At 44.6% G+C, this 12,464-nt stretch overlaps 2 protein-coding genes across 5 annotated transcripts in view; both read right to left on the reverse strand.

Annotated features, from left to right (window-relative positions):
- Positions 1-1,020, reverse strand: part of LOC123745876 (sorting nexin-14) — an 89,123-nt gene extending 88,103 nt beyond the window's left edge. For 3 of the 4 annotated variants that reach the window (XM_069317516.1, XM_045726973.2, XM_045726975.2), the window contains exon 1: positions 814-1,019. In XM_069317516.1, coding sequence (XP_069173617.1) covers positions 814-920 — 107 coding nt within the window. In that variant the 5' untranslated portion in view covers positions 921-1,019. Of the gene's footprint in view, positions 1-813 lie in introns of all 4 variants that reach the window. The other variant, XM_045726974.2, reaches the window with a different exon arrangement.
- The window catches only part of LOC123745879 (zinc finger and BTB domain-containing protein 17), a 583,396-nt gene that overhangs the window by 359,831 nt on the left and 211,101 nt on the right, over positions 1-12,464 (reverse strand). The window lies entirely within an intron of this gene.

The following is a 12,464-nucleotide window of genomic DNA, read 5'->3' on the forward strand; positions in this document are numbered from 1 at the left end:
TTCTCTCCCTTATGTCAGTGCGTTATCATTTCTTTCAAAGCTGGCTGCCTACCTGTGATAGAGCAACAACAGCCGCGCACTGCAGTGTGGTGCCTAGGCGCATCGACACACAGACGCCTGGACACACTAGCTACAGTAGCCATATGAACTAGTATATGAACTAGGCCAAATTGCTTGTGAAGTGCAGGGCGAGTGTTTTACCACTGCACCACAGGGATTGTCATGTGGATATGTCGTAGCCATCAATATTCAGGCACCTGAAGGATGGTATTTTATGACAGTCATAATGCGTCAGGTTAAATTACAACAATTCCAGCAACCCCCAAGCAAGCAGGAAGCAAAATGTCCACCCAGGACTGGGGGGGTTGAATCAAGAGTCAAATATACATAGAACACGCCCCCAGCATCACTGCCTTTACATTAATGCCTAGGCTTATATGGTTCAAAATATGAACACGTAGATTATTAAACAGATTTGCAACACTTAACTCAAATTTCATTGACATTGATAACATCCTGGAGAAAAATACAGTATATACAAAATTGTTTAGGAAGGCCTAATAGCTTATCAAGACTGTAATTTGTTTAAACTAACTTAATTTTTTTAGGGTGCAATTACTGTACCCATTACGTGCCTGTGTGACGCTTGCCACCACCGCCTACATGACGGGTGGTATGGGGTGCATAATAAACCAATTCTAACTAACTACGACAAGTAACAAGCCAATTGTCATGTGTCCGCCGTCCACAGCTCTTGCAACACCGCCCGTCTCTAATCCCTCCACAGACACACCAGTAACCAATCATACGTACCTAATAGTAGTAGATATTAAGAGACTAATTAAAACCACGATTGCGAAAAGAATTATCACGTTTCGGTCTCGTAATAAATACGAGAACTTGGCATTCTCGTCCTCCATCGTCTGTCATTATTTACACTAAATTGTGCCGTGGGTCGGTTAGTGTCCGGGTGGCGGGGCCGCCCCTCGGGGCTCCACCTGTCATCTCCGGCTTCCTTACATTCAGTCAATATTCTCATCTACAATATCAACAATACGTACAATAGTTCTCGTCTTGTTACTATATATGTACGTTCACTTATATAGCTTATAATACGCACGGCAGCTCGGATAAATGTAACAGCAGGATAAACTGGCATTATATAGGTACTTAAATAAATATTTAATTGATTTAAATTTGCTAAATAAGCTAAGCTATAAAATTAGCTAAATACATAAGGCTTTATATATCTGCACCCTGCCGAAGCCGTAAATTACAAAACTGTTAAATTTTATAATCCACCTGGAAGAAAATTCATTTCTTAAATATATGATAAACGGAAATGGGAAATAGAAGATTTCTTTAGGAAATTTACTTAAAAAAAAGTTTGAGATAAAAAAGAGAATCTCCATTTAGCTAATAATTGTTTTTATGGCTATTAGACAAAATTTATAAGTGGCTGTCCCAACATTTCCCCCCCCCCCTCCCCCCGCCACAGATTGGTTGCTATGGCAACAAACTAGGTAAACAAGGTTGATTGGCACTTGGTCGTTTGAATGGATGGTTTCCATTCAAACGATAGTTTCAAAGTACATTCTCGTGAAATAAATGAGTCTCTAGAAGCTGGCTTCAGATGAGATGAGGTAGGATAACAGCTCTTGCTTCACTCCGTCCTCCAAACAAAGACCCAGAAGTCATTCCATGCACCCACCAAACCACCTGTTCTGAATGAAAAACAGTTTACACACGACTCGCCAACCCGTCCTCGACTCAAGTCCATTACATCCAGCGGTCGACCCCCACAGACGCATTCATAAATTCTAACATGCTGTTCATCCAAAACAGGAATTTTCTCAAATATAAATTAATATTATAATATATTAGCATATTGTGTGTTAGCATATTATATTAGTTTCAGTGTTGTAGCCTGATGTACGCGTCCCCAGTTCGCGCCTCCGCTCCACCAGCTGCCTGCTGGACACCATTGGCTCGGCCGGCCACAGGACGGCCGCCATCACCACTAAGCTTTGAATATAAAGTTGAGTGTATTGGCTGCCATGGGAACCTGAGGAGCGCTGCTAGCCGTTCTGGCTAGCATCACACACACACTAGCTGACACCACTAGTCTATGGCACTAGCCTCTGACACTAGGTGATACTACTAGGCTTCGACGCTAGCTGATACCACTAGCTGCTGCCACTAGCGTCCACCACTAGCTGCTACCACTAGCGGCCCTTACTAGCGTCCACCACTAGCTGCTGTCACTACTAGCACTACTAGCACACACCACTAACCAGCTTCCACCGCCACTACTCATCGTCACATATTCGTTCAGAAAACTTTTTTTTTTTTTTTTTTTTTTTTGAGATATATACAAGAGTTGTTACATTCTTGTACAGCCACTAGTACGCGTAGCGTTTCGGGCAAGTCCTTAATCCTATGGTCCCTGGAATACGATCCCCTGCCGCGAAGAATCGTTTTTTCATCCAGGTACACATTTTACTGTTGCGTTAAACAGAGGCTACAGTTAAGGAATTGCGCCCAGTAAATCCTCCCCGGCCAGGATACGAACCCATGACATAGCGCTCGCGGAACGCCAGGCGAGTGTCTTACCACTACACCACGGAGACTGGTAACTGGTTTTGCACTTCTTCAAAAGGTCAGATGTAACACAAACAAGGAAAAACGGTTTCAAGCCACAAATGTTGGGCTGAGGACAGGAGATGCTTTTTCACCCACACGGTTATAAACTCATGGAACCTCCTACCCGCCGAAGCCGTAATTGCCAAAACTCCGTTAAATGTTAAAATCCAGTTCGAAAAAATCGTAAGGACAAATGGGGGGGACGTTTGACAAGCCACCGGCTTCCTGTCCTCGTCGAGGCCACTAAGAGTCTTAGTGGCCCTCAGGTAATTTCAGGTAAATATTATATTTACCATATCAACTAATAATATCATTCACAATGACAACTTAAGTTAATTGTAATTTGATTTACAGTTTTAAACACATTGTGTGCTCAACAGAAGGTTGTGTCATCTTCTGATAATTCAATATATTACAGTAACTTGTTCTTTCATTATACATGCAGTATATTTTTTTGCAAATTTAGTATTTTTTTGTGCAAAATTGACTAATTCGCAGAGATTTAAAGCAGCGTAAAATTGACGTTTTCTATGCATCGGCAACATCACCACCACCATCCACATCACCACCACCATCCACATCACCACCACCACCATCACCCTCGCCACCACCACTAACACCACCACTACTAGCAGTAGGAGCACCACCACCACTACCACCACCACCGCCACTACCACCACCACCACCACTACTAGCAGTAGGAGCACCACCACCACTAACACCACTACTAGCAGTAGGAGCACCACCGCCACTACCACCACCACCACCACTACTAGCAGTAGGAGCACCACCACCACTAACACCACTACTAGCAGTAGGAGCACCACCGCCACTACCACCACCACCACCACTACTAGCAGTAGGAGCACCACCACCACTAACACCACTACTAGCAGTAGGAGCATCACCACCACCACCACCACCAGTATCACCACCACCACCACTACTAGCAGTAGGAGCACCACCACCACTAACACCACTACTAGCAGTAGGAGCACCACCACCACTAACACCACTACTAGCAGTAGGAGCATCACCACCACCACCACCACCAGTATCACCACCACCACCACTACTAGCAGTAGGAGCACCACCACCACTAACACCACTACTAGCAGTAGGAGCATCACCACCACCACCACCACCAGCATCACCACCACCACCACCACCACCACCACCACCATCACCACCACCACCACCACCACCACCACCACCACCACCACCACCACCACCACCATCACCACCACCACCAGCATCACCACCACCACCACCACCACCACCACCACCACCACCACCACCACTCAGACATTAGCAGTAGATGGTTCAAATTATTCATGGAATTTGTTTTAATGTGAGGGAGTAATTTCATTTAGTGAGATTGGATTTTAGTCCATAAAAGTCAACCTCTACCGGCACGTCGTTAGTTTAAGTCCTCATACCTGAATTTACCTGAGAGCTACTAACACTAGTAGCCTCGACGAGGAAAAGAAGCCGGCGGCTTGTCGAATATCCCCCCTTCCCCCCCTAGTAAATATTGCCCGAAACGCTATACGTACTAGTGGCTTTACGAATTGTATGTACTACCTCTATCTTTAAATCAAACAGAATGTTTGTACTGTAACTCTGCAACTATGTATGTACTTTTCCTAAATAAATTATTATATATTTACTAGGATATAATTAGTACTGGTAAGTTAGTTAACATATACGGAAAGTGCAAGCACTTTCACGTGGTTCAGAGTGTAGAATTAAATGCAAATTCCTTTTTTTTATGAGGGACGGGTAGAGGGTATATGAAATTCCTTGGAGGTTGTGACGCAAAACTAGTCGCGTGACCAAGGTATTACCAGGTCCACTATCATCATTACAAGAATAGAAGTAATAAAGTTACACGGTACGGTACACCTTTATTTACTCAGGTTGTGGTTAATGTACCTTCTCTCATTGTAAACTTATGAAGACAGAATAGTCTTTTCCAGTTTGGCATTCCTCTCCTTACTAAAATCCTCCCCTGGCTAAAATCCTTCCTTTATTAAAATCCTCCCCTTACTAAAATCCTCCCCTTATTAAAATCCTCCCCTTACTAAAATCCTCCCCTTATTAAAATCCTCCCCTTACTAAAATCCTCCCCTTATTAAAATCCTCCCCTTACTAAAATCCTCCCCATATTAAAATCCTTCCCTTACTAAAATCCTCCCCTTATTAAAATCCTCCCCTTACTAAAATCCTCCCCTTACTAAAATCCTCCCCTGGCTAAACTTGCTTCCCTTCGATTTGAAATTCCTCTTTTGGAAGCCGAGTGGCCCTCATTTAAAAATCAATGAGCTAAGAGGATAGGTCCTGGAGGACCGGAGAAACAGGGATATGGTCACAACATACAAGATACTGAGAGGAATGGACGAAGACAGGTTCTTTAAAGTGAGAGAAAGTAGGACAAGAAGACACAAGTGGAAGGTAGACGCATAATTGAGTCACTAAGTAAATACTCGTACAATGTACGGGTGGTCGACAAGTGCAATACAGTGAAAGAAGTTCTAGAAGCCACCTCCATCCACAACTTTTAAGGCAAGATTCGACAAAGAATTGAACGTCAGAATAGTTACACAGCAAGTATAATAAAGCTAGTAAGCGGGGCATAAAGAGCTAAACCTCATTTCTCCATCGTCACTCATAGGTAAACAACCATTACTAACACCACCACTAACACCACTAACAAGAACCCTAGCACCACCACCACTAACACCACTAACAAGAACCCTAGCACCACCACCACCACTAACAAGAACCCTAGCACCACCACCACTACCACCACTAACAAGAACCCTAGCACCACCACCACTAACACCACTAACAAGAACCCTAGCACCACCACCACTAACACCACTAACAAGAACCCTAGCACCACCACCACCACTAACAAGAACCCTAGCACCACCACCACTACCAAGAACCCTAGCACCACCACCATTAACACCACTAACAAGAACCCTAGCACCACCACCACCACTAACAAGAACCCTAGCACCACCACCACTACCAAGAACCCTAGCACCACCACCATTAACACCACTAACAAGAACCCTAGCACCACCACCACCACTAACAAGAACCCTAGCACCACCACCACTAACACCACTAACAAGAACCCTAGCACCACCACCACCACTAACAAGAACCCTAGCACCACCACCACTACCACCACTAACAAGAACCCTAGCACCACCACCACTAACACCACTAACAAGAACCCTAGCACCACCACCACTACCAAGAACCCTAGCACCACCACCACTAACACCACTAACAAGAACCCTAGCACCACCACCACTACCAAGAACCCTAGCACCACCACCATTAACACCACTAACAAGAACCCTAGCACCACCACCACTACCACCACTAACAAGAACCCTAGCACCACCACCACTACCACCACTAACAAGAACCCTAGCACCACCACCACTAACAAGAACCCTAGCACCACCACCACTAACAAGAACCCTAGCACCACCACCACTACCACCACTAACAAGAACCCTAGCACCACCACCATTAACACCGCTAATAACAGCATGACCTCCAGTAACACCACAACTAGTATCACTAGTAACAAACACCACAATTAGCACCACTAATACCACAACTAACACTACCACTACCACGGCCATTAACAATACTAACACTACCAGTAATACCACCACCACCACCACTGCCTGCCGTAAAACACCATGAGAACCCCCCCCCCCAACCAACCACCTCACCCCACGACCCCCACCACGAGAACCCCCCCAACCACCTCACCCCACGACCCCCACCACGAGAACCCCCCCATCCACCACCCCCCACCACCCCCACCACACCCCCACCGTCAGCGGGGAGAGACACCTGTGGCCCAACACCCAGACACCCACACTATATAAATGCCAGCCTCCAGCCTGGGCCAGGATGTTGCCATGGCAACATCTGTATTCCTGGCTGGTTGCTAAACTTCAAGAGGCAAGGGGGAGGGGGGGGTAATGTGGGCGTGTACGTGGGTGCAGGATCGGGCTTTAGCTCTTGGACTCCGCTTTCTAACCATCGGCTATCTAATGTACTGACTCTCAACCTATTTTTCTCTATCGCTATTATATTTCACGCATACACATCTCCTGGGGTGAAACCCGTAGCAGCTGTCTAACTCCCATGTACCTGTTTACTGTTAGGGGGAACAGAGGCATCAGGGGAAAGAAACTATGCCCATTCGTTTCTGCCTCGATCAGGAATTCAACCGGTACCCTTAGGACCACGACCACAGTGTGTGTGAGTGTGTAATTACCAAAGTAATTACCTAAGTGTAATTACAGGATGAGAGCTACGCTCGTGTTGTCCCGTCTTCCCAGTACTCCTTGTAGTATAATGCTTTGAAACTACTGACGGTTTTGGACGGTCCAACCGTCTACCACTCCGTCTACCACTCTGTTTGCAAAAGAACATTTTCTAATGTTTTTTTCAGCACCTTTGTTTCCTTAGCTTGAATCTGTGTCCTCTTGTTCGTGATGTTGTTGGTTTAAGAAATTCTTCCTTGTCAATTTGTTCGATTCCTGTTAGAACCTTGTATGTGGTGATCATATCACCTCTTCTAAAGGTGATATGCAGGGGGGTTTTTGCCCAAACCCCCCTGCAGTTTTCAAAATATCTGATATGTCGGAAATTTGACTTTTGATCGTGATTTTTGAGCCGAATTCTGACTCTCTGCACCTATTTATATTTTCAAATTACGACCTTTTATACCGAAAAAATGCTAATTACTAAAAACAGCAATGGGTCATATTTTGCCCAAACCCCCCTGCAGCTTTCAAAATATCTGAAATGTCGAAAAATTGACTCCTAAGCATGATTTTTGAGCCGAATTCTGACTCTCTGCCCCTATTTTCATTTTCAAATTACGACCATTTATACTGAAAATATGCTAATTACTGAAAACGGAGATGGATCATAATTTGCCCCCCCCCCCCATGCAGTTTTCAAAATATCTGATATGTCGAAAATTTGACTCCTAAGCGTGATTTTTGAGCCGAATTCTGACTCTCGGCACCTATTTTCATTTTCAAATTACGACCTTTTATACCGAAAATATCCTAATTACTGAAAACGGCGATAGGTCATATTTTGCCCAAACCGCAATGCAGTTTTCAAAATATCTGAAATGTCGGAAATTTGACTTCTGATCGTGACTTTTGAGCCAAATTCTGACTCTCTGCACCTATTTTCATTTTTAAATTACGACCTTTATACCGAAAATATGCTAATTACTGACAAGGCAATATGTAATATTTTGCCCAAACCCCCCAGCAGTTTTCAAAATATCTGAAATGTAGGAAAATTGACTCCTAAGCGTGAATTTTGACTCTGCACCTATTTTCAATTTCAAATTACGACCTTTTACACTGAAAATGTGCTAATTACTGAAAATGGCGATGGATCATAATTTTCCCAAACCCCCCCTGAAGTTTTCAAAATATTTGATATGTCGGAAATTTGACTCTTGATCGTGATTTTTGAGCCGAATTCTGACTCTCTGCACCTATTTTCATTTTTAAATTACGACCTTTTATACAGAAAATATGCTAACTACTTAAAACGGCGATGGGTTATATTTTGCCCAAACCCCCCTGCAGTTTTCAAAATATCTGAAATGTCGGAGAATTGACTCCTACGCGTGATTTTTGAGCCGAATTCTGACTCTCTGCACCTATTTTCATTTTCAAATTACGACCTTTTATACAGAAAATATGCTAATTACTGAAAACGGCGATGAGTTATAATTTGCCCAAACCCCCATAATTAACGATTAATACACTATGGCTTCCTGTCCCCCAACACGATGAGTTATTATTATTATATGTGTTCTTCTGGTGGTAGATTGCTATCAAAAACCACCCCTAGATCTCGTTCTTTATTAGATTTCTTTAATTCCTTTCCGCATAATTTTTATGTTGTGAGTTGGCTATTTCCTCCGATTCCACATTCTATAACATGACATTTATTCAAACTGAATTCCAGTTGTCACATGTCGCTCCAAGCAATTATTTTATCTAAATCCATTTGAAGGGCATTACAATCGTCTGAGTCTCATATCTTCCGCAGAATCTTAGCATCATCAGCAAACACGTTCATATAATTCTGTATTCCTTCTGGTACATCGTTTATGTAGACGATGAACATTACTGGTGCAAGGACAGGACCCTGTGGTACTCCGCTAGTAACACTCCTCCAGTCAGATACATTGTCTCTGATTACTGTGTGTACTCATCTATTTGTGCCTGCAGGATACAGCTCCAGCTGTTGTTGTTTTAGATTCAGTTACTGGGAGCAAGTAGCACGGGCTATGGTGAGCCCGTCGTACTCACCTGACACAGATGTGCCCTACGGAGCTTTAGCTCTTGGACCCCGCCTTTCTAGCCGTTGGTTGGTTAATGTAATGACTTTTGACCTATTTTCCTATCATACCTGTTTTTAAAGTAATGAATGTAGTTAGCCTCTACAACCTGGTCCTTTAGGTCATACCATTTACTAACTACCTTTACGCTAAAGGAAAACTTCCTAATATCTCTGTGACACATCTGAGTCTCAAGCTTCCATCCGTGCCCCCTTGTTCTGTTGTGTACTCACCTAGTTGTGCTTGCGGGGTAGAGCTCTGGCTCTTTGGGCCCGCCTCGTAACTGTCAATCAATCAACATATTTTTTTCCCCACCACACAAACACACACACACACATCCAGGAAGCAGCCCGTAGCAGCTGTCTAACTCCCATGTACCTAATTACTGCTAGGTGAACTGGGGCATCAGGGTGAAAGAATTTCTGCCCCATTGTTTCTGCCTCCACCGGGACCCTATGACTACGAATCCCGAGTGCTGTCCACTCAGCCGTCAGCCGCGCGCGCGTGTGTGCGTGTATACTCACCTAGTTGTGGTTGCTGGGGTTGAGCTCTGCTCTTTCGGCCCGCCTCTCAACTGTTAATTAATCAACTGTTATTAACTACTAATTTTTTTCCACACACACACACACACACACACACACACACACACACACACACACACACACACACACACACACACACACACACACACACACACACACACACACACAAAATCACTGATTTGAATCACAATCACTTATGTAGATTGGAACTGTGTTAGCCTTTTTCCACACATCTGCTACGACTCCTGTACACAGGGATGTCTGAAAAATCAGCTGAAGTGGAATACTGAGCTCAGGTGCACATTCTCTCAGAACCCATAGTGAAACTCCATCTGCGCCAACTGCTTTGTTCTTACTTAACTCCAAGAGCATTTGTTTCACTTCATCTCTAGACACCTCTATGTGCTCTATGTTGTTCTCTGGAATTCTTATTGTGTCTGGTTCCCTGAAGATATCATTTTGTACAAACACACTTTGGAACTTTTCGTTTAATGTTTCACACATTTCCTTTTCATTTTCCGTGTATATGTCCCCCATTTTCAACCTCTGAATATTATCCTTTACCTGCACCTTGCTTTTAATGAATTTATAGAAAAGGCCTGGATCTGATTTACATTTGTCTGCTATACCGTTCTCAAATTTCCTCTCTGCCTCTCTCCTTAAGACGTGTAGTTGTTTCTTGCATCTTTATCGCTGGTATGTTTGGGGGTTTGACCTCTTTCTATAATGATTCTATGCTTGTGTCCTTTGATCTCTGGCCCTCTCGCATTTATGTTGAACCAACCCTGTTTCCTAGGTCTGCATCTCAGTTTTGGTATGAATGTTTGTGTGCCTTCATCATATATTTCAAAAAATTTGGCATACATCTCATTTACTTCCTTGCCTAGCAACAAGTCTGTCCAATTATACCCATGAAAAAATTTCTACGTTCCCCCTAGCGTCATCTCTTAAAATCGAGTTTAACGACTGTTTCAATGTCCCCATTCTCTACTAGAATATATTGCATAGCGTATTTAATGTCCAAGAGGACGTGATCACTCTTTCCCAAGGGAGGAAGGTACTGGATGTCACATACCTCTTCTTCTTTCCTGGTGAATACTAGATCCAGTACTGCTGGAACATCCCCTTCCCTCATTCTTGTGGCCTGCTTGACGTGTTGATGCATCAGTGTCTCCAAGATGAGGTTTACAAATCTGCCTGCCCAAATGTCCTCTGTTCTTGCCTCGTAGGCCTCCCAGTCTATTGCCTTAAAGTTGAAGTCCCTCAGTACCAACAATCGGGATTTATCTTTGTCAGCTCTTACCATAATCTCTCTCATGACCATTATGAGGTCCTCTCGTTTGTCATCCAGTTCTTCCTTTGTCCCATGTGTTGCTTGCTGGTGGGCTGTAGGCATTTAAAATTATCAGTTTATCATCTTGATTCCAGAGCTGCAGTGCCATTATGTCAATATCTCGAGGGTTTTCAAATATTAACTCTCTTACCTTCAGGTGTTCTTTCACCAGCACAGCCACTCCTCCCCGCTTCCTAGTTTTCCTAGGAAAACTAAGATGTGTGTGTGTGTGTAAATAACAATACACATGAGTACTCCTGAGGTACAATAATAACAAACAGAACTCTCCCCAAATGTAATCCACTTGTTAATTACCTAATTTCCATGGGGATTGCGGTGAAGGATTATCCCTATCACCTCTCGAGTGAAGACAGGCGTGGGCGGCACGCAGAACCCCGCCCACCACATTGAAGTTGATAGCCACCTCTCCCAGCTCCACCCTCACCCTACCACCATCCTCACCCTACCACCATCCTCACCCTACCACCACCCTCACCCTACCACCACCCTCACCCTACCACCATCCTCACCCTACCACCACCCTCACCCTACCACCACCCTCACCCTACCACCACCCTCACCCTACCACCATCCTCACCCTACCACCACCCTCACCCTACCACCACCCTCACCCTACCACCATCCTCACCCTATCACCACCCTCACCCTACCACCACCCTCACCCTACCACCACCCTCACCCTACCACCACCCTCACCCTGTATCAAGAGAGCAGTACACAGTAGAAGACATAACAGCCACATCGGCTCGGCTCCAGTCACGTAACACAACGGAAAAAAGGTCACACCTCAGAGAAGTTAACTAGGTGACAGGTCAACTCGGGTCAACGGTGACGAGGTCATGATGTTGTCAGATACGATAGAGAGCTAATCCGTCAGGAGTAAGTCGAAGACCTCACACGCCTCCTTCAGCTGGAGAGCAAGCGATCACGCCCAGAGACACAACAGTAGAAGTGGAGTATGTTTGTTGTTCCGGATAGAACAGCGTCTCAAGGTCATGTGGATCAACTGGTATAGTAAGTCCGGCTCTCTTGTACCCAGCACCAGGACATCCATCATCTTTGCCTCTGGTAGGGAACACAGTTAGGAAGAGTCTTTTTTAATGGGTTAAATAAAGTCCTGTTTTCGAAGTGTCATTCCCGTGTGCATTAGTGGTACTTATTTTAGTGACATTGGGCTTACCGTCCCCTTTGACCCCTATGGTGTTCTAGTGCCCTTAATTATCCGGTACTCCTCCCGGTCTCGCTTCATGCAGGTCAGCGTTTAATCCCCGACCGTCCAAGTGATTGGGCACCATTCCTTTCCTCCCGTCCCATCGCAAATCCTTATCCCGACCACTTCCCAGTGCTATATAGTCTCAATGGCTTGGCGCCTTCTGAAAGTTCCCTTCCCTTCTCCCGGCCATTTGGTCACCATTTGGTCCGGGAGACATCTCCCGTCACGCAGGGTGCAGTCGCACCTCCACAGATCTCCAGTATCATCTATTGATACTGGTAATGGCTCAAAAGG

This window comes from Procambarus clarkii, chromosome 88 (genome assembly GCF_040958095.1).
Source record: "Procambarus clarkii isolate CNS0578487 chromosome 88, FALCON_Pclarkii_2.0, whole genome shotgun sequence".
NCBI classification, from domain to species: domain Eukaryota; kingdom Metazoa; phylum Arthropoda; class Malacostraca; order Decapoda; family Cambaridae; genus Procambarus; species Procambarus clarkii.